Genomic DNA, 24,094 nt, shown 5'->3' on the forward strand with positions numbered 1-24,094 from the left:
ATCCTCTAGAACTGGACCTTCTTGATCCTCTAGAACTGGACCTTCTCGATCCTCTAGAACTGGACCTTCTCGATCCTCTAGAACTGGACCTTCTCGATCCTCTAGAACTGGACCTTCTCTATAAAACTGGACCTTCTCGATCCTCTAGAACTGGACCTTCTTGATCCTCTAGAACTGGACCTTCTCGATCCTCTAGAACTGGACCTTCTCGATCCTCTAGAACTGGACCTTCTCGACTCTCTGGAATTGGACCTTCTCGACTCTCTGGAATTGGACCTTCTCGACTCTCTGGAATTGGACCTTCTTGACTCTCTGGAATTGGACCTTCTCGACTCTCTGGAATTGGACCTTCTCGACTCTCTGGAATTGGACCTTCTCGGCTCTCTAAAATTGGACCTTCTCGACTCGCTGGAATGGGACCTTCTCGACTCGCTGGAATGGGACCTTCTCGACTCGCTGGAATGGGACCTTCTCGACCCTCTGGAAAGGGACCTTCTCGACCCTCTGGAAAGGGACCTTCTCGACTCTCTGGAAATGGATCTCCTGGGATCTCTGGAAATGGACCTTCTCGGCTCTCTGGAAATGGATCTCCTGGGATCTCTGGAAATTGACCTTTTGGATCCTCTGGAACTGGACCTTTGGATCCTCTAGAACTGGACCTTTTGGATCCTCTGGAACTGGAACTTTGTGGATCCTCTGGAACTGGACCTTTTGGATCCTCTGGAACTGGAGCTTTTTGATCCTCTGGAACTGGAGCTTCTGGACTCTCTGTGACTGGACCTCCAGGATCCTCTGGAACTGGATCTTCTGGACTCTCTGGAACTGGACCCCCTGGGCTCTCTGGAACTGGACATCCTGGACTCTCTGGAACTGGACCTTCTAGATTCTCACTTATCATTAATAAAACACCAATGGAAGACTCTCTATGAACTGAGCACATTCCAATCACCAATCATCTAAAAATGATGTTAGTTTGTAAAAAATTAATCAGAACAGAATATTGTAGAGTAGAGCTTTCTTGTTTATTCTAGAAAATCAGATTACATTATTAACACACAATAAAGAATCTAAATTAAATCTAATTTAAAAATAATGATACTTTAGTCGGTCCAATAAAAAGTTAGTTCCTTCAGTAAATCAAAAATACATCCAGTATATTGGCAAGTAGCAACCAATAAAAAGTATGGTCCATGGGTTGACCTATTCCATGGTGGGGTCTGTGTGAGTGCGGGACCAAGTCAGCATTGTTTTAGAGTACCGTATTACTATAATTCAATCCCTGCAGACCTATAACTATCACATCATTCCAAAAAAATCCCATTGTACTTTGGCAACACCTCCAAATAAACCAATATGAACACAAAAACTTTATTAGCCTTTGTGAATATTCTGGGGTCCAAGAAGTGATTTTCTTTAACAGAAACATTTTATACTTTTTGACTATAAGGAAGGACACATGTTCTCTGGAGGTTATTCTTGCCACACTCCCCATCGGTCCGTCTGAACATAAAAAAGGTTGTTAGTCCATGTGAATTTCCTGGTGTCGATCATGGGCACTTTTTTTACTGAAGAATTCCCCGCACTTTAAACAGGAATAAGGACGTTCCCCTGTGTGAACTCTCTGGTGTCTAAGAAGTTTATCTTTCTGGATGAAACATTTCCCGCACTCTGAACATGAATAAGGACGCTCCCCTGTGTGACTTCTCTGGTGAACAACAAGGTCGCTTTTCTGAATGAAACCTTTCCCGCACTCTGAACATGAAAAAGGACGCTCACCTGTGTGAGTTCTCTGATGTATAAGAAGGCTTCCTTTTTGAATGAAACCTTTACCACAGTGCGAACACGAGAATGGACGCTCGCCAGTGTGAATTCTTTGGTGAGCAACAAGTTCTACTTTCTGAATAAAACATCTCCCGCACTCTGAACACAAAAAGGGACGTTCACCCGTGTGAATTCTGTGGTGTTTAAGAAGGTTTCCTTTGTTAGTAAAATGTTTCCCGCACTCTGAACATGGGAAAGTACGCTCGCCTTTGTGAACTCTCTGGTGACTGAGAAACTTTATTTTCAGATTAAAACATCTCCCGCACTCTAGACATGAGAAAGTATGCACACTCTTATGACTTTTCTGGTGTGTAGGAAGCTCTCTGGTTTCTTTGGAAGAATTCCCAGACACTGTAGATGACAAGGAATGCTCTCCTGTGTGAGATCCTTCGTGGTTTAAGGAAGAATCTTCAGGATTAGATGGATCTGTTGATTTATCTGTACTGTAAGATTCAAAAATAATAGTATGTGTATTATCAGAAGATTCCTCAGGATCAGAGAAATCCCAGGATCTCTCTATATGATAAGTTCTATGATGTATTATTTGTGTAATGCGATTCACTCCTGGAGAACGTTGTGTGGTGGGATTTTCTTCTGCTTTATATTCTGAAGATACATTATTCAGGACATAGTGTCCACCTGTTGGAAATCAATGTTTAAATGTTATAATAATTCTTCATGTCTTTCATTCAGAAGTCATATACAGTATGTTGGTCTAACACACTACAGTATCTCAGAGCTCTGGCATTGAATTGGGTGCAATCATAACATAAAATATCAATACAAACCAGATAAAGATACAGCATCTCCACCTCATTTGTTGGGAACATGACATTATATTGAGGAATGGAGATGGACCTTTCATATGGTGTACAGTATCTCCACTTTGTAATTATTTAAATTCATCTTTTATACTTATAGAAGAAAAAGGAAATTGTGAACATTTCTGCATTTAGTGATTATTACTTACTTCTGTTGATACAAAGAGAAGATTCCTCCTGTTCACTTTTCATGGTCATCTCCTTCATAGATTGCTGATCTCCACTCACCAATGCCTCTTCTTCTTCCTCTTTAAACTCAAGTTTGATGTCTTTTCCTAACTTATCCTGAACCCCAAAACAAAAAAAATAAAATATCTGGAAAATTAAGTTCAATATTAAAAATAAATATCTATAAGAAAGTTATCTCATCAATATCCCTCTGGACCCTAGAATAGACGCTTCCGTAGGGACCTCATCGGTTCCAGGCAGTGCCAGAAAGCGTATTCTGAGGAAACTTCACGAATTGCAACTGGTAGATGCTTGGCGAATCCTTCATGCAGGGGAAAAGGATTATACTTTTTTTTCCAACCCACATCAAGTGTACTCTCGGATAGACTTATTTTTGGTTCCCCATTATTTACTTTCCTCAATATGAGATGTTTCCATTGGAAACATAATGTGGTCAGATCATGCCCCGGTGACTCTCTGCCTCTCTCTGTCAGGCTCGGCTGGCACGCCGGAGTGGCGCTGGCGTCTAAATGAGAGTCTGCTACAAAATCCTGAAATTTGGGATGATGTGGCAAAAGAACTTACAGCATATTTTCAGATAAACGACACACCGGGGAGCGACCCGGGCATGGTATGGGAGGCACATAAGGCAGTAATACGGGGGATTTTGATCAAACATGGTTCCCGTTTGAAGAAAGCACGAGAAGTACAGATAACAAAATTACTGGGAGATATACAGGTCCTTGAATTACAACATAAGAGAACACAGGAGCCCTCTGTGGGGAATGATCTGGCTCATTTGAGGCGACAAATAACAGATCTCCTACCTTTTAAAGCTAAAGCAGCGATACAGACTGGCAGGAAGGTGACATATGAACTGGGAGATAAATGCAGTAAATTGTTGGCGGGGAAGCTTAAGGAGAGGAGTTCGACAACATATATACCTCACATAAAAGGAAGGGATGGTCAACTAATTGCGCTGCCAAAAGATATTGCTAAGACGTTTGGAGAATTCTATTCGTCTTTATACAATTTGACACCACCATCCTCTCCTCCTTCTGTTTTGGAAGAATACCTTTCCTCATCATGTCTTGTTCGACTCTCCTCTCCGGTACGTAGTAGCTTAGAAACCCCTATTACTATAGAGGAGTTGACGACGGTGATAAAAACGGTCAAATCTGGGAAGGCACCAGGCCCAGATGGATTTACCTTACAGTACTATAAAAACTATTTTTCTGTGCTGGGTGCGCACATGATAAAGATGTTTAATGCGCTGGGCCAGACGACCACACTGCCCCCAGATGCACTTCTGGCGTATATTTCTGTTATTCCTAAGGAGGGGTAAAATCCGTCAGAATGTGGAAGTTACCGTCCAATTTCGCTGTTAAACGTAGATTTAAAGCTTTTTACTAAATTACTAGCCTCCCGTATTCAACCTCTGCTTACTCAGTTAATCCATCTAGATCAAGTAGGGTTTATCCCTTCTCGTGAAGCAAGAGACAATACTATCAAGGTACTTAATTTGATCCATCACGCTAATAAGACAATTACCCCGTGTGTCTTTCTGAGTACCGATGCAGAAAAAGCGTTCGATAGAGTAAACTGGAATTTTATGTTTTCGGTCCTGAGGCACATGGGACTAGGAGACCGTATGCTGCAATGGATTGCTAAGGTCTATACTGCTCCACAGGCGTCGGTTAAAATAAATGGAGTATTCTCAAAACCTTGTAGGATCTCAAATGGAACACGGCAGCGATGCCCTCTGTCGCCCCTGTTGTTCGCGCTTTCGCTGGAACCATTGTTGAATAAAATTTGCCAAAATCCAGATATCTTGGGGCTACAGATAGGAGATCACAATTATAAAGTCTCAGCCTATGCAGACGATCTGTTGTTTTCTATGTCTAATCCACACATTTCACTGCCTAATCTTATGAAGGAGTTTGAAAGCTATGGAGCTCTCTCAAATTTAAAAATAAATTTTACTAAATCGGAAGCTATGGGAGTGGCACTTCCTCAATTAGAGCGTGGTATTATACAACCTAACTTTAAATTTAAATGGGTGACTTCAGCGTTAAGGTACTTGGGTACATATATACCATCAAAACTGGGCAATACTTTTACGGCAAATTTTCCTCCATTATACAACGCAGTACGATCTTTATTGGATAAATGGAATCAGGGGCTACATTCGTGGTTTGGCCGATGTAATATTATCAAAATGAGTATCATGCCAAAATTCCTGTACCTTTTTCAGGCATTACCTATCGTTATACCGGCCGTTTTTTTTTCGTCAAATTCGCACTCTTTTTACTAAATTTATATGGGCGAATAAACGCCCCAGGATCAGTAGATGTCTTCTGACGCTACCCAAGTGCTTTGGTGGTGTAGCTGCCCCAGATGCATATAAATATTACCAAGCAGCCCATCTGGGCAGGATGATCGATTGGAGCAGACATAGGGCATTCAAACTGTGGATAGACATAGAACAACATTCTAGCCCAATACCTTTGAGTAGAACACCTTGGTGCTATGCAGCCGTACCCGTCCCTCTTAAAACACATCCTATTATAGGCCCTACACTGAGAATGGGATCTGGGCTCTGTCGGAACCCTAAATTTTCCACGACACAATCACCCTTGTTCCCAATACTGGGAAACCCTAGTTTCCCCCCAGGTATGGAATTAGGGGTGTTTAAGAATTTAATAGAGAGGGGCTGTTTTCAGGCATCGCATTTTCTGGATCACGAGAATTGGCCCACAGTGGCCACATTGACGCACCCGGGGGGGCGATACGAAATAAATCTTTGGCAGGCGTTGCAGCTGCGTCATTTCCTTAGGTCTCTGGGACCACCGATAAATTATCAGCGTCAATTAACTTTATTCGAATCATACTGCGATGGAAATGAACCCCTCCCTCGGACGATTTCAAAGATATATGCCTTGCTTAGCATGCCCTCAGAAGATTTTGTGATGCCAGGCTTTGGTAAATGGGAGAGAGATCTGGATAGGACCTATAGCCCAGCTCAACGACAGAATATTATCTATCTTTCGTTGAACTCATCAATATGCACACGGATTCAGGAATCTAATTATAAATTACTGACACGATGGTACTACACCCCGGCAAGGTTAAGTAAACTTTCTCCAGAGGCCTCAGACCTTTGTTGGAGATGTAGAGAGGATCGGGGGACACTATTTCACATATTCTGGTCCTGCCCTAAGATTAGACAATACTGGCTGGAGGTTCAGAGGATATCTCAAAAGTTTACAGTTTTCCCAATATCAGACGACCCTGCATTTTTTCTGCTTCATTGTTCACAAATCCCCCGGCAGGCATATAAAAAATCTGTGTTATGTCACATGGTCAACGCAGCTAAAGCCTGTATTACTCTTAGCTGGAGGGATCCCAAACCTCCTTCTATTGCTCAGTGGCTAAATAGGGTAAGGAACATGGGGATTATGGAGGAGCTTGTAATGTCAGCGCAAGACAGAAAAAAGCAATACACTAGAACATGGGCAGACTGGGATCAATTCGCATACTCAGAAGAGGGGAGGAGACTAATGGGGAGTGTGTCTGGGGAATGATGGGCCCTATGTTGGTGTGTTCTCGCTTTGTACCCCGTCTCCTCTGGGAGCGGAGAATGACCCCTTCCCCCCCCCCCCTTTTTTTTTTTTTCTCCCCTTCTTTAGTTTTTGATTTGTTTCTTGGGTTTGTGGGTTTACTGATTTATTTACTTTGGTAGGTTTTTGTTTTTGGTAAAATATAAAAAGAAAGGGAGGATTTCTTTTTTCTTTTGAGTGGATATACACTTATAAGTATAAGTAAATGAAGACGTATATATACATGCCTATATAATTATGGATTATTAAGTTGGTACAAAATGTATGGCAGTTAAAAGCAATTGTGTATATGGAAAGTGATATGTTATTGTATTACCTGCCTCCTTTCAAATAAATAAAAAATATTAAAAAAAAAGAAAGTTATCTCATAGTTTAGAATAACTTTTGTGTTTCTATAGCTCAGTTCTTTCTACCTGATGATGGGGAGGGATGCTTTGATCTTCCTGTGTGGAATCCGGGGAATATTGAAGACTATCCGCCTCCATAGACTGCTGAGCTCCACTCACCAGCATCTCTTCTTCTTCCTTTTTAATCTCAGCTTTGATGTCTTTCAGTTTTTCACCCTAAACCCAAAGATGACAGAATACATTTATAAAAAGGAACAAGAAGTTATTTTGAAGAATGTGGCCTCCTAGTTTAGAATTCTTTTTAAATTTTAGTTGCTCAGTCCCACCAACCCGATGATGGTGAGGGATGGTGTGATCTTCCTGTATGGAATCCCAGGAATACTGAGGACAGGGATATCTCTCTGGTGGGTTCCCATTACTGGATCCATCTGTAGGAAACACACACACTGACTGAATACATTGTTTTCCATTGTTTTCCATACTGATCTCTCCTTTACAATAAAGTCTCCTCTTACCCGGTGATGTGAGGGGCGGCTGATTCTCCATCATGACGTCCTTGTAGAGATCCTTGTGTCCTTCTAAATACTCCCACTCCTCCATGGAGAAATAGACAGTGACATCCTGACACCTTATAGGAACCTGACACACACAATGATACAGTCACCATCCAGACACATCCCTTGTCTGTTACTGGATAATGTCCCAGAATTCCCAGCACCGCTCACCTCTCCTGTCAGCAGATCTTGTTGGTGACTTCTAGAATCTTCTTGGCACTGGTTCCCTCTGTTGTCAGGCAGTGAGGTGGAGGCACTGTGACGGGTGATGTCCTCTGGAGACGATTGCTGGGTGTTCATGGATCTCCAGATGTTTCCTTCACAATTTTATAATTCTGTGTATGGAGAGAAAGTAATTATCAGTGAAGACGTTGTAGAATCCTTCTCTCCTCTCTAGATAGAACAATGTTTTCATTATAGAGATAAGGATGAAGTCACGTGACCCTCCCAGAATCCTCCTCACCTCCTACTGATTTAAATAGGACACTCTTCTCTGTCGATAGACAACAAACTGAGAATTATTTGAACTATACCAGGATGTGTAATGTCTATACTAGGGATGACCTCAAGATTCAGTCCAAAAAAAGTTTGGACCAAACCTTGACTGTTCGGATGAACAACCGAACATTTACCCTTTTTTTTTACCCTATATAAATCCTGTATAATAATAATGGTACTGAAATGTAATGTAAGCCACGCTCGGGATTACCGCCAGGGAGGTTACTATATGTTATAGAATGGGTGTACCACCCTGCATCCATTCTTTGCTTCCTTGTTTCACTGCACCTGGGGCAGCTTCCCCTCGTGCCCACCCCTTGTCCTGGCTCTGCTGCCTGCATGCAGAATGGGGGTCAATGCCCATCTGAATGAAGCCTTAAGGGGGAACCCGTGCAAAAAATAAAAACTGTGTGAAATCCTGACAAAATTTATACCAGACCACTTAGGTCTGGTATAGCTTTTAAGAGAGAACCCCACACAAAAATCGCAAAAAAAGAGCAAGGCCCCCTAAAAAAAAACATACTGGACCCTTATCTGACCATACAGCCTGGCTGGTTAGGAAAGGAGGACAATGAGAGGACAAGCGTTCCCCCCCACCCCCCCTGAATCATACCAGACCACATACCCTCAACATGAGTAAGTGCCTTGCCAAAGAGAGGACCCTCAGGCAAAGCACCTTATCCCCATGTTGATCAGGACAAGGGCCTCTTCCCCACAACCCTGGCCTGGTGGTTGTGGGGGTCAGTAGGCAGGGGGGCTTCATGGAATCTTGAAGCCTCCTTTAGCAATAAGGGGGAACCCAGAAACCAGTTCCCTCATGTGAACAATTAACCACTTGCCGACCGCCTAACGCAAATATACTGCGGCAGAATGGCACGGGCAGGCAAAATCACGTACCCCCCCCGGTGCCCGAGGCGGTCGGCTTTGTTAAGGGAGCGATCCAGGCTGAGGGGGGAGACCACTCTTTTGTGGCCACTCTCTCGCAATCGCTCCCAACGAATGAGAATCTTCCTCTGCTGCTGTAATGTAAACAGCAGCAGAGGAAGTGATGTCATCTCTCCTCGGGTCGGTATTTTCCGTTCCGGCGCGGAGGAGAGAAGACATCTGAGTAAGTGCACCAACACTACACATACAGTAAAACACACTAGGCACACATTTCACCCCCTGACACATTGACACCAATAGCAGCTTTTTTTTCTTTTCTGATTATTGCATTGGTGTCATTTGTGACAGTTATAAGTGGTAGGGCAGTTAGTATTAGCCCCCTTTAGGTCTAGGGTACCCCCCTAACCCCCCCTAATAAAGTTTTAACCCCTTGATAACCCCCCGTCGCCAGTGTCACTAAGCGATCGTTTTGCTGATCGCTGTATTAGTGTCACTGGTGACGCTAGTTAGGGAGATAAGTATTTAGGTTCGCCATCAGCGTTTTATAGCATCAGGGACCCCCATATACTACCTAATAAAGGTTAACCCCTTGATTGCCCCCTAGTTAACCATTTCACCAGTAATCACCGTATAACTGTTACGGGCGAAGCTGGTTAGTTAGTTTTTTATAGTGTCAGGGCACCCGCCGTTTATTACCTAATAAAGGTTTAACCCCCTGATCGCCCGGCGGTGATATAAGTTAGGTTTTAGGGTCAGATAGGGTCTGCGTCGCCCCAGGCAGCGTCAGGTTAGCGCCAGTAGCGCTAATACCCACGCACGCACCGTACACCTCCCTTAATGGTATAGTATCTGAACGGATCAATATCTGATCCGATCAGATCTATACTAGCGTCCCCAGCAGTTTAGGGTTCCCAAAAATGCAGTGTTAGCGGGATCAGCCCAGATACCTGCTACCACCTGCGTTTAGCCCCCCCCGCCCAGCCCAGCCCAGCCCACCCAAGTGCAGTATCGATCAATCACTGTCACTTACAAAACACTAAACACATAACTGCAGCGTTCACAGAGTCAGGCCTGATCCCTGCAATCGCGAACAGTTTTTTTTTGTATATTTGAATGAATTTCGCGCAATATTAAACCAAAATAAACTGTGTAGGTAAATATATAAAGTGCATATTATAATGTGAATGTGAGACACTGGTGACTAATTGGTGTTAGTGCTAGGATCAAAGATCTCTATTATGCACTATAGTAATCGCTGCTATCTGCCAATATAGTAATAATAATCAAATAATTGCAGTAAATACTAGAATAGTAAACATGCCACCCTGTAACTAGCATGCAAGAATAAACAATGGCAAATCCTGGTGGATAAAAAAAACATAAAATCTTCTAAAAATGCTAATCAAGTGTTAAAGTATTATTAATGCCACCCTGTAATCTGCATAAAAGAATACGTGCATAAAAAATGATTCCTGATGAATAAAACGAATGAAATCTTCTAAAATCCACAATCGAAAAATGTGCAGTAAAACATAAGTGCAACTTTAAAAGATACTCATATAAATAGTGGTCATTCAAAATAAGTGTAAAAAGACCGTTTTGGTGCTACAATAGAGTGCAAGTATTCAAGTGGCGAAGTGCTTTAAACAAAAGTGATTGGGTATTTATATATGAACAAAAAAATCTGTGAAAAGTTCTTCTATTTGATCTTGGAAATTAAAATGTGACAAATATGTATCCTTCTGCTGCTGGTGTCTCCTAGTGTGGTCTCACAGAACCCTCACCTTCCATTGGTAGTAATCAGGCATTCAGTAGTATGTCTTTAAGGTGTGGGAGTGGTCTCTGGCAGCCTTTTCTTTCTTTGTTATTTTCTCTCCTCCAACATTCCCTCTATACAGCTCCGCTCTGGTAAACTGTCCTTGTTGTGGGACTACAACTCCCAGCAATGATCAGGGGAGCAAATACATCAGCCAGCTGGTGCCATGTCAGGATAAGTATCTACTGCCAGGACAGGGCTTGTGACTATTCCAGAAGGCCTATTACTGGTATTACACTACACCCATAGTGACCTGTCCTTGTGGAACTACAAATCCCAGCAATAATTGGGGATTAAACAAGCATGGTGCTATGATTAGCTGCCAGGACAAGTCTTGTGCCCACACTAGAAAGTTAAGAATAGTCACCACACTCTCTACATCAATGTTTCTCAATTCCAGTCCTCAAGGCGCACCAACATGTCATGTTTTCAGATACCTGCGTCCCCAGCAGTTTAGGGTTCCCAAAAATGCAGTGTTAGCGTGATCAGCCCAGATACCTGCTAGCACCTGCGTTTAGCCCCCCTGCCCCGACCAGCCCAGCCCACCCAAGTGCAGTATCGATCGATCACTGTCACTTACAAAACACTAAACACATAACTGCAGCGTTCACAGAGTCAGGCCTGATCCCTGCAAACGCGAACAGTTTTTTTTTGTAGCTTTTTGGTGAACTGGCAAGCACCAGCGACCTAGTACACCCCGGTCGTAGTCAAACCAGCACTGCAGTAACACTTGGTGACGTGGCGAGTCCCATAAGTGCAGTTCAAGCTGGTGAGGTGGCAAGCACAAAGTAGTGTCCCGCTGCCACCAAGAAGACAAACACAGGCCCGTCGTGCCCATAATGTCCTTCCTGCTGCATTCGCCAATCCTAATTGGGAACCCACCACTTCTGCAGCGCCTGTACTTCCCCCATTCACATCCCCAACCAAATGCAGTCGGCTGCATGAGAGGCATTTTCTTTATGTCCTCCCGAGTACCCCTACCCAACGAACCCCCCAAAAAAGATGTTGTGTCTGCAGCAAGTGCGGATATAGGTGTGACACCCGCTATTATTGTCCCTCCTGTCCTGACAATCCTGGTCTTTGCATTGGTGAATGTTTTGAACGCTACCATACACTAGTTGAGTATTAGCGTAGGGTACAGCATTGCACAGACTAGGCACACTTTCACAGGGTCTCCCAAGATGCCATCGCATTTTGAGAGACCCGAACCTGGAACCGGTTACAGTTATAAAAGTTACAGTTACAAAAAAAATGTAAAAAAAAAACAAAAAAAAATATATAAAATAAAAAAAACAAAAATAATTGTCGTTTTTTTGTTCTCTCTCTCTCTCTATTCTCTCTCTATTGTTCTGCTCTTTTTTACTGTATTCTATTCTGCAATGTTTTATTGTTATTATGTTTTATCATGTTTGCTTTTCAGGTATGCAATTTTTTATACTTTACTGTTTACTGTGTTTTATTGTTAACCATTTTTTTGTTTTCAGGTACGCCATTCAGCTGCAGCGTGGATTTATTTATCTTGACAGCAACAGCGTTTGCTCCCACGATACATAAAGCCGTGACTCCAGCGCTGTCGGAGGTGATATATGCCGAAGCATGGGGGCAGCAGGGGCGGAGGAGAGATTTGCTCCTAACTTTTGGGGCGGATGCCCCCATGCTTCGGCATATATAAATGGTGCATGTATGCCCATCATTAGAAGAGGGTGGATGAAAGGAGGTATTCTAATGGTGGGCATACCCACCAATCAATCTCTTTTTTTCGTTCAGCCCACAGGCTGCATGAAAAAAAAAAGATTACAATATATGCCCAACAAGGACCAGCAACATACTGGTATGTTGCTGGATTTTGAGTGGTTATACCAGAATGATGCCTGCAGGTTTAGGTATCATCTTGGTATCATTCTTTACAGCCAACAGTCGGCTTTCATGTAAAAGCAATCCTAGCGGCTAATTAGCCTCTAGACTGCTTTTTCAAGCAGTGGGAGTGTCCCCCCCACCGTCTTCCATGTTTTTCTCTGGCTCTCCTGTCCCAACAGGGAACCTGAGAATGCAGCCGGTGATTCGGCCAGCTGACCATAGAGCTGATCAGAGACCAGAATGGCTCCAATCATCTCTATGGCCTAAGAAACCGGAAGCTACGAGCATTTAATGACTTAGATTTCGCCGGATGTAAACAGCGCCATTGGAAAATTGGGAAAGCATTTTATCACACTGATCTTGGTGTGGTCAGATGCTTTGAGGGCAGTGGAGAGATCTAGGGTCTAATAGATCCCATTTTTTTCAAAAAAAGAGTACCTGTCAGTACCTATTGCTATCATAGGGGATATTTACATTCCCTGACATTACAATAAAAATGATAAGAAAAAAAATGAAAGGAACAGTTTAAAAATAAGATAAAAAAGCAAAAAAAATTATAAAGAAAAAAAAAAAAACCCCTGCCCCCCCTGCTCGCAAGCGTTGGTCTGACGTCAAATGTAAACAGCAATTGCACCATGCATGTGAGGTATCACCGTGAACGTCAGATCAAGGGCAGTAATTTTAGCAGTAGACTTCCTCTGTAAATCTAAAATGGTAACCTGTAAAGGCTTTTAAAGGCTTTTAAAATGTATGTAGTTTGTCGCCACTGCACGTTTGTGCGCAATTTTAAAGCATGTCATGTTTGGTATCCATGTACTCGGCCTAAGATCATCTTTTTTATTTCATCAAACATTTGGGCAATATAGTGTGTTTTAGTGCATTAAAATTAAAAAAAGTGTGTTTTTTCCCCAAAAAATGCGTTTGAAATATCGCTGCACAAAATACTGTGTGAAGAAAAAAAAAATAAAACACCCACAATTTTAATCTGTAGGGCCTTTGCTTTAAAAAATATATATAATGTTTGGGGGTTCAAAGTAATTTTCTTGCAAAAAAATATTATTTTTTCATGTAAACAAGTAGTGTCAGAAAGGGCTTTGTCTTCAAGTGGTTAGAAGAGTGGGTGATGTGTGACATAAGCTTCTAAATGTTGTGCACAAAATGCCAGGACAGAGCCACACCCCCCCCCAATGACCCCATTTTGGAAAGTAGACACCCCAAGCTATTTGCTGAGAGGCATGCCGAGTCCATGGAATATTTTATATTGTGACACAAGTTGCAGGAAAAGACAATTTTTTTTTTTTTTTAACACAAAGTTGTCACTAAATGATATATTGCTCAAACATGCCATGGGAATATGTGAAATTACACCCCAAAATACATTCTGTCGCTTCTCCTGAGTACGGGGATACCACATGTGTGATACTTTTTGGGAGCCTAGCCGCATACGGGACCTCAAAAACCAAGCACCGCCTTCAGGCTTTCTAAGGGCGTAAATTTTTGATTTCACTCCTCATTGCCTATCACAGTTTCGGAGGCCATGGAATTCCCAGATGGCACAAACCCCCCCAAATGACCCCATTTTGGAAAGTAGACACCCCAAGCTATTTGCTGAGAGGTATGGTGAGTATTTTGCAGACCTCGTTTTTTGTCACAAAGTTTTGAAAATTGAAAAAAGAAAAAAAAACAAAACATTTTTATTTTCTTTCTTCATTTTCAAAAACAAATGAGAGTTGCAAAATACTCACCATGCCTCTCAGCAAATAGCTTGGAGTGTCTACTTTCCAAAATGGGGTCATTTGGGGGGGGGTTGTGCCATCTTGGCATTTTATGGCCTTCGAAACTGTGATAGGTAGTGAGGAGTGAAATCAAAAATTTACACCCTTAGAAATCCTGAAGGTGGTGATTGGTTTTCGGGGCCCCGTATGCAGCTAGGCTCCCAAAAAGTCCCACACATGTGGTATCCCCATACTCAGGAGAAGCAGCTAAATGCATTTTGGGGTGCAATTCCACATATGCCCACGGCATGTTTGAGCAATATATCATTTAGTGACAACTTTGTGCAAAAAAAAAAAAAAAAAAGTTTGTCATTTTCCCAAAACTTGTGGCAAAATATGAAATATTCCATGGACTCAACATGCCTCTCAGCAAATAGCTTGGGGTGTCTACTTTCCAAAATGGGGTCATTTGGGGGGGGGGGGGGTTGAACTGTCCTGGCATTTTATGGCCTTCAAAACTGTGATAGGTAGTAAGGAGTGAAATAAAAAATTTACGCCCTTAGAAATCCTGAAGGCGGTGCTTGGTTTTCAGGGCCCCGTACACAGCTAGGCTCCCAAAAAGCCCCACACATGTGGTATCCCCATACTCAGGAGAAGCAGCTAAATGTATTTTGGGGTGCAATTCCACATATGCCCATGGCCTGTGTGAGCAATATATCATTTAGTGACAACTTTTTGTATTTTTTTTTTGTCATTATTCAATCACTTGACAAAAAAATAATAATATTCAATGGTCTCAACATGCCTCTCAGCAATTTCCTTGGGGTGTCTACTTTGCAAAATGGGGCCATTTGGGGGGGGGGTTGTACTACCCTGCCATTTTAGCACCTCAAGAAATGACATAGGCAGTCATAAACTAAAAGCTGTGTAAATTCCAGAAAACTTACCCTAGTTTGTAGACGCTATAACTTTTGCGCAAACCATTAAATATACGCTTATTGACATTTTTTTTACCAAAGACATGTGGCTGAATACATTTTGGACTAAATGTATGACTAAAATTGAGTTTATTGGATTTTTTTTATAACAATAAGTAGAAAATATCGTTTTTTTTCTAAATTTTCGGTATTTTTCCGTTTATACCGCAAAAAATAAAAACCGCAGAGGTGATCAAATAACATCAAAAGAAAGCTCTATTTGTGGGAACAAAAGGACGCAAATTTTGTTTGGGTACAGCATTGCATGACTGTGCAATTAGCAGGTAAAGCGACGCAGTGCCAAATTGTAAAAAGCGCTCTGGTCAGGAAGGGGGTAAATCCTTCCGGGCCTGAAGTGGTTAAAGGGTACATACAAATTCACAAAAAAAGTAAGGCGTAAACAAGTCACGTTTTTTACCAAGTCCTTTAGTTAAAAATAAATAAATGCCCCATGATGTCCATCCGCCATCGATCACTTCACCCAGTCATATAAAGATTGGAATTTTGGTGCCCAAACCAAAAAAAACAAGGGGCAGGGGCAGTTGGACTATTACGGTACAAGTAGATAGGTAAAGTCAAGTGTAGAAACACATATATAGGAAAATATAGATAGAATGTTTATTAATACAAGATCAATAAAACACACATAATCATGTACAATTTAAAAACATAGTGACAATAGTGACAATCCATACATATCACCAGTATAATTGTCCCCAAAAGGGGAAAATCACAGTGGGATTGAGGGTCACGAAAAGCATCTCAACTAGTTTTGTGGTCTATTGCCGTTTTGTCGGGAGAATATCTGTAATTTGATTAACAGTTAATCAGTAACTATACAATTAGCCAAAAAACAATAGTACAGTCACACATAACAATAATAACAATATATACATGGGGAAAAGAGGGCTAAGCGGCTTACTTAGGTACCCTTGCCAGTGATATAGATCAGCGCTTTTCAACATTTTTGTAGTCACTTCATAAATTGACAACGCTATACAAGTACCTGTGGGGAATAAATAATAAAATAAATGCACCTTAAGTTTCAGTAATGTCTGTATGCCATTTCCTAACAAGTCACCTTTCCTATGGAACTTCCTGTCTTTACCCTACATCACTTCCTGTCTTTACCCTACATCACTTCCTGTCCGTACATGACCTCACTTCCTTTTTTTTTGCGTTCCACGCTCAGGAGTGAGATCACCATCTTGTGGAGTATTTAAATACTACAGCCTTCATTCATAAATACTGCAGTCTTCATTCATACATTAAAACGCGACACATTTACATTTTCGGTACGTTTATTATTTTTTGTGGGATATAGGTGTAGCGCTATAGAAAAAGCATATTTAGAGAGTCCATAAAAAGAATTTTCAAGTTCTCTGAAGCAGTCAAAAACAATCCACATCAAATCTCTGTAGATATAGGGGGGGAAGAAGCCCATCACCATCACCAAAACACACTGACCCTTACCGTCAACAGGTGGGTTATATAGCATAACATTATTGGATGGTAACCACGGGAAAATACTTCTTATTAGCCAAAGCTCCTCACTCCAATGGTGGACTCAAAATTGCGATAGAGACACTGAGATGGCCGCAGCTTCTCCGTCCTCTCCATTGCGTCACTCATCCCTAAGCTCCGTCCATTATTATTTTTTGTTGCTTATCTTTATCCTCATGTACAAACCAAATAACAATAATAAAATATAATCATTTTCATTTTAGTGCTATTAAACACGCACACTATATATAATTGTATATGCAGTGCCTTGAAAAAGTATTCATACCCCTTGAAATTTTCCACATTTTGTGTCATGTTACAACCAAAAATGTAAATGTATTTTATTGGGATTTTATGTGATAGACCAACACAAAGTTGCACATAATTGTGAAGTGAAAGGAAAATGATAAATGGTTTTCAATTTTTTTTACAAATAAATATGTGAAAAGTGTGAGGTACATTTGTATTCAGGCCCCCGGAGTCAATACTCTTTAGAACCGCCTTTCTCTGCAATTACAGCTGCAAGTCTTTTTGGGGATGTCTCTACCAGCTTTGCACATCTAGAGAGGGACATTTTTGCCCATTCTTCTTTGCAAAATAGCTCAAGCTCTGTCAGATTGGATGGAGAACGTCTGTGAACAGCAATTTTCAAGTCCTGCCACAGATTCTCAATTGGATTTAAGTCTGGACTTTGACTGGCCCATTCTAACACATGAATATGCTTTGATCCAGACCATTACATTGTAGCTCTGGCTGTATGTTTAGGGTCATTGTCCTGCTGGAAGGTGAACCTCCACCCCAATCTCAAGTCTTTTGCAGACTAACAAGTTTCCTTCTAAGATTGCCCTTTATTTGGCTCCATTCATCTCCCCATCAACTCTGACCAGCTTTCCTGTCCCTGCTGAAGAAAAGCATCCCCACAACATGATTCTGCCACCACCATGTTTCACGGTAGGGATGGTGTGTTCAGGGTGATATCTAATGTTAGTTTTCCACCACACATAACATTTTGCTTTTAGGCCAAAAAAGTTCAATTTTGGTCTCATATGACCAGAGCACCTTCTTCCCCCACATGGCTTCTCGCAAACTGCAAATGGGACTTCTTATGGCTTTCTTTCACCAACGTCTTTATTCTTCCATTAAGGCCAGATTTGTGGAGTGCACGACTTATAGTTGTCCTGTGGACAGATTCTTCCACCTGAGCTGTGGATAGCTGCAGCTCCTCCAGAGTTACTATGGGCCTCTTGGCTGCTTCTCTGATTAATGCTCTCCTTGCCCGGCCTGTCAGTTTAGGTGGATGGCCATGTCTTGGTAGGTTGGCAGTTGTGCCATACTCTTTCCATTTTTGGATGATGGATTGAACAGTGCTCCATGAGATGTTCAAAGCTTGGGATATTTTTTTTTATAACCTAACCCTGCTTTATACTTCCCCACAATTTTATCCCTGACCTGTCTGGTGTGTTTCATGGCTTTCATGATGCTGTTTGTTCACTAAGGCTCTCTAACAAACCTCTGAGGGCTTCACAGAACAGCTGTATTGATACCGAGATTAAATTACACACAGGTGGACTCTATTTACTAATTAGGTGACTTCTGAAGGTAATTGGTTCCACCAGATTTTAGTTAGGGGTATCAGAGTAAAGGGGGCTGAATACAAATGCTCCCCACACTTGTCACATATTTATTTGTAAATAACTTGGAAAACCATTTCTAATTTTCCTTCCACTTCACAATTATGTGCCACTTTGTGTTGGTCTATCACATAAAATCCCAATAAATTACATTTATGTTTTTGGTTGTAACATGAAAAAATGTGGAAAATGTCCAGGGGTATGAATACTTTTTCAAGGCACTGTATACACTCACCGGCCACTAGGGATGAGCTTCGTGTTCGAGATCGAACGCATGTTCGACTCGAACATTGCCTGTTCGGTCGTTCGCCGAATTCCGAACGATATGGGCCGTTCGTGCCAAATTCAAGTGGCGGGTCATGGCCCATAATTCACTGCGGCATCGCAGTGCATTGCTGGCTGATGATTGGCCAAGCATGCACTATGACCCGGCTGTACAGAGAGCCGTATTTGGCCAAAGCCAGGATGGCTTTGGCCAATTATGGCTCAGGGGGTTTAGTACATGCCCCACACTATATAAGGCCGCCTGCACGGCGGCCCTGTGTAGTGTGTTCCAGCGTTGAGAGAGAGATAGATAGACAGAGAGACAGTGTAATTTGACACTGTTTTCAGTTTAGCTAGATCCGTTCCTGTTATTCTCTTCCTACTACTGACAGGCAGGCAGGTGTTTTTACAGTATTTACAGTTACCTGAAGAAAATTGCTGGTGTTCTTCTGATCCTATTAGTTCTATTAGCTACAATATTTACAGTTAGTGTAGTGCGTCCTCTGCACAGTGTGCACCTAAAGCTACCTGAAGAAAATTAGTGTTTTTCTGATCCTATTAGTACAGTACCGCAGGCAGCTACAGTATTTACAAGTTAGTGTAGTGCGTCCTCTGCACGGTGGGCACCTAAAGTTACCTAAAGAAAATTAGTGGTGTTCTTCTGATCCTATTAGTACAGTACCACAGGCAGCTGTAGAATTTACAAGTTAGTGTAGTGCGTCCTCTGCACAGTGTGCACCTAAAGCTACCTGAAGAAAATTAGTGTTCTTCTGATCCTATTAGTACAGTACCACAGGCAGCTACAGTATTTACAAGTTAGTGTAGTGCGTCCTCTGCGCAGTGTGCACCTAAAGCTACCTAAAGAAAATTAGTGGTGTTCTTCTGATCCTATTAGTACAGTACCACAGGCAGCTGTAGTATTTACAAGTTAGTGTAGTGCGTCCTCTGCACAGTGTGCACCTAAAGCTACCTGAAGAAAATTAGTGGTGTTCTTCTGATCCTATTAATACCACAGGCAGGCAGCTACAGTATTTACAGTTAGTGTAGTGCGTTCTCTGCACAGTGTGCACCTAAAGCTACCTGGAGACAATTGCTGTTGTTCTGCTCCTATTAATACCACAGGCAGGCAGCTACAGTATTTACAGTTAGTGCACTGTGTCCTCTGCACAGTGTGCACCTAAAGCTACCTGAAGAAAATTAGTGGTGTTCTTCTGATCCTATTAATACAGTAGCACAGGCAGCTGTAGAATTTACAAGTTAGTGTAGTGCGTCCTCTGCACGGTGGGCATCTAAAGTTACCTAAAGAAAATTAGTGGTGTTCTTCTGATCCTATTAGTACAGTACCACAGGCAGCTGTAGAATTTACAAGTTAGTGTAGTGCGTCCTCTGCACAGTGTGCACCTAAAGCTACCTGAAGAAAATTAGTGGTGTTCTTCTGATCCTATTAGTACAGTACCACAGGCAGCTGTAGTATTTACAAGTTAGTGTAGTGCGTCCTCTGCACAGTGTGCAACTAAAGCTACCTGAAGAAAATTAGTGGTGTTCTTCTGATCCTATTAATACCACAGGCAGGCAGATACAGTAAATACAGTTAGTGTAGTGCGTTCTCTGCACAGTGTGCACCTAAAGCTACCTGGAGACAATTGTTGTTCTGCTCCTATTAATACCACAGGCAGGCAGCTACAGTATTTACAGTTAGTGCACTGTGTCCTCTGCACAGTGTGCACCTAAAGCTACCTGAAGAAAATTAGTGGTGTTCTCATACTAATAATACTACAGGCAGGCAGTTGATTCTGCTAGCTGCAGCATCAGTATATATATGCACATCCCAGCTTTGTGCAGCTACATCTCACTGCAGGCCATTAGTATGTCTAGAAGGCCAACAAGGAGAGGCAGACAGTCACAAGCCAATAAAAGAGGGCAAGCAGGCTCTGTGTCTAGAGGCAACAGTGCTGGTCGTGGAGACAGTGCATCCTCATCAGCACGTGGCCGTGGGACACGCTTGTCCTTTTTTTCGGCAGCTGGCTGCGTTGAGCCGCCACATGCGGAAGACTTGGTAGAGTGGATGACCAAGCGTGTCTGGCAAAGCAGCTGCCAACGCGCCCTCTTCCCTCAGCTCAATGGCATCAGTCACTCCTTCCCTAGCCCCACCATGTCCTCCTGAGGAGTCCCCCAAACTGTTTGACCACAGTCTTGGGTACATGCTCCAGGAGGATGCCCAGCGTTTTGAAGGCTCCAATGATGGTATCCAGCTAGAGGAAGGCAGTAACGTGAGCCCAGAGATAGGGGGTACCCAAGAAGGACAGCAATCTGGCAGTCATGTTACCCCAGCTGCAACATACTGCCAGCTTTGCTCCAGTGATGAGGAGGGAGGGGATGATGAGGTCACTGACTCCACGTGGGTGCCTGATAGGAGAGAGGAGGAGGCACATCACCAACGAGGCAGGATGCCCTCCAGGTGCCAGCTTAAGGGCAGCACACAGACTGCATCACACTGCAGAGCTCCGCATGTGCAGGGCGCTGCTGTCTCTGCGCATTATTCCAAAAGTTCTTTGGTGTGGGCCTTTTTTGAGATGAGAGCATCAGATCCCACCACTATTTGCAACATATGTCTCAAGCGTATCTCTCGTGGCCAAAACATCTCCTGCTTGGGCTCCACATGCTTGACCAGACATATGTTGACCTGCCATGCAGTTCGTTGGCAAGCATACGTAAAAGACCCACACCAAAGAACAAAAAGGACCTCTCCTTGCTCCTCATCAGCTGGGATCTCCAACCCCACTATACCTTCAGTCCTCTCTGAGACCTGCACTGAGAGGAATGAAGGTGTAAAATTAGGTGTGTGACAGCCAAGTACTTGGGGGCAATCTGCTATCAGTACACTGACGTCAGATTGTACCAGGCAAATTTCCCTGCCCCAGCTGCTGCACCGCCGAAAGAATTTTGCTCCCAGCCATCCACATGCCCAGCAGTTGAATGCTAGCTTGGCTAAATTGCTAGCACTTCAACTGCTGCCTTTTCAGTTGGTAGACTCTGCCCCCTTCCGTGAGTTTGTGGAATGTGCGGTTCCTCAGTGACAGGTTCCCAAACGCCACTTTTTCTCACGGAAGGCGATTCCGGCTCTCTACCGGCATTTGGAAGGCACTGTCTTGGCCTCGCTTGCCAGGGCGGTCAGCGGTAAGGTGCATATTACCGCTGACTCATGGTCCAGCAGGCATGGACAGGGACATTACCTATCTTTCACCGCGCACTGGGTGACTCTTCTGGCAGCTGGGAAGGATGCAGGACAGGGTGCAGTAGTGTTGGAGGTTGTTCTGCCACCGCGCCTCCAAAATACTACTAGTGGTGATTCTGCCACACTTCTCTCCTCCACCCCCTCCTCTTCTTCTTCCTCCATGGCCTCTTCCTGTGCTGATTTGACTTCGGAACCAGCGGTGCTCTGTAGGCGTTCAAGGGGCTACGCAAGCACACAGGCCAAAAGATGTCATGCGGTGCTTGAGCTGGTGTGCTTGGGGGACAGGAGCCACACTGGGGCAGAGATTCTGTCAGCTCTGCAGGGGCAGGTTCAGAGGTGTTTGATGCCACGCCAGCTTAAGTCAGGTATGGTGGTTTGCGACAATGGCACCAACCTCCTCTCTGCCCTCTGACAGGGACAACTGACCCATGTGCCCTGTTTGGCTCACGTCCTTAACTTGGTGGTGCAGCGGTTCTTGGGCAGGTACCTGGGCTTACAGGATGTCCTGAGGCAGGCCAGGAAAGTCTGTGTGCATTTCCGCCGGTCATATAATGCCAGTGCTCGGATGGCAGACCTCCAAAAGGAGTTTAACCTGCCCAAGAACCGCCTAATCTGTGACATGCCCACCAGGTGGAACTCAACGTTGGCCATGCTGCAGCGGCTGCACACACAGCAGAGGGCCATCTATGAGTACCTGTGCGACTATGGCACCAGGACAGGGTCAGGGGAGCTTGTTTTTTTTCCCCACGCCAGTGGGCCATGATCAGGGATGCATGCACTGTCCTGTCACCATTTGAGGAGGCCACGAGGATGGTGAGCAGTGACAGTGCATGCATCAGTGACACTGTCCCCCTTGTCCACCTGTTGGAGCACACGCTGCGTGGAATAATGGACAGGGCACTTGAGGCAGAACAGAGGTAGGAAGAGGAGGACTTCCTTAGCTCTCAAGGCCCCCTTTATCCAGACAGTGTTCCTGCCTGCCCGCCGATCACACAGGAAAAGGACAAGGAGGAGGAGGAGGAAGAGGAGGATTGTGTCAGCATGGAGGTGGAGCCTGGCACTCAGCATCAGCAGCAGCCTTTAAGGGATCATTTACAGTCCCAAGAAACCCATGGACTTGTACCTGGCTGGGAGGAGGTGGCTGCGGATCATGTTGTCCTTAGTGACCCAGAGAACTCCGGACCGAATGCCTCAGCAAACCTACGCTGCAGGGCCTCCCTGATCCTGCAAAGCCTGCGGAAGGATCCTCGTATTCATGGTATCAAGGAGAAGGAGCAATACTGGCTGGCTACCCTCCTTGATCCACGTTACAAGGGTAAGGTTGCAACCCTTATCTAGCAGTGGATGAAACATCTTCGGGAGGCCTTGTAGAAAGGTCTGTGCAATGCGTTCCCAGAGACTGGGAGGTTACAAACTCCTGTTCCTGGACAACGTGTTGCTGAGGCTTCGGTCACTCAAAGAAGGAGCAGTGGAGAAGGTGGCCGTCTGACCGATGCGTTCAGACAATTTTTTAGTCCACAGCCCCAAGGTATGATCGGTTCCAGCAACCATCGCCAGCGTCTGTTTTACATGATGCAGGAATACCTAGGGGCAAGATCTGACTTGGACACCTTTCCCACCAAAAATCCTCTGGGTTACTGGGTCTTGAGGATGGATCACTGGCCAGAGCTTGCAAAGTATGCAATTGAGCTACTGGCCTGTCCTGCATCCAGCGTTCTTTCGGAATGCACATTCAGTGCTGCTGGAGGTTTTGTAACCGATCACAGGGTGCGTCTTTTTGTAACCGATCACAGGGTGCGTCTGTCCACCGACTCGGTCGATCAAGTGACCTTTATAAAAATGAATCAGTCTTGGATCACCACCAGCTACCAAGCACCTGATGCTGATGTAACCGAATCATTTTTTTTGAAATGTCAGATCCCTTCAAGACTGCTGATGCTGAGTGACTATCCTGTTATGCTGAGTGACTATCCTCTTCCTCCTCAATGATCATGCTGATAGCTTGTGTGAATATTTTTTGCCCACCAATTTATCAGCCTCTGTTTAACAGGGGCGTGTAATTACAATTTTTGATGCAATATTTTGCAAGGAGGGTTCATTGCTGCATCCAACTAGAGTATCTGTGAGGGGTTGCAGTGTTGTGGCACCAGAACCAGTGCCTAAGGCCCAATTTTTCAGACCCTGTTTAACAGGGGCGTGTAATTACAATTTTTGCTGCAATACTTTGCAGCAGGGCTTGTTCCTGCGCTCCAACTAGAGTATCTGTGAGGGGTTGCAGTGTTGTGGCACCAGCACCAGTGCCTAAGGCCCAATTTTTCAGACCCTGTTTAACAGGGGCGTGTAATTACAATTTTTGATGCAATACTTTGCAGCAGGGCTTGT

The 24,094-nt window shown here is 43.7% G+C and overlaps 1 protein-coding gene across 1 annotated transcript in view; it reads right to left on the reverse strand.

Moving 5' to 3' along the window:
• Positions 1–1,019: 1,019 nt before the first annotated feature.
• Positions 1,020–24,094, reverse strand: part of LOC141106914 (uncharacterized) — a gene marked incomplete at its 5' end in the record, with an annotated part of 60,026 nt that continues 36,951 nt past the window's right edge. Inside the window, 2 exons of the mRNA XM_073597843.1 lie at positions 1,020–2,142; positions 15,847–15,858. Coding sequence (XP_073453944.1) covers positions 1,520–2,142; positions 15,847–15,858 — 635 coding nt within the window. The remainder of the gene's footprint in view (positions 2,143–15,846; positions 15,859–24,094) is intronic.

Source organism: Aquarana catesbeiana, linkage group LG08 (genome assembly GCF_042186555.1).
Source record: "Aquarana catesbeiana isolate 2022-GZ linkage group LG08, ASM4218655v1, whole genome shotgun sequence".
NCBI classification, from domain to species: Eukaryota; Metazoa; Chordata; class Amphibia; order Anura; family Ranidae; genus Aquarana; species Aquarana catesbeiana.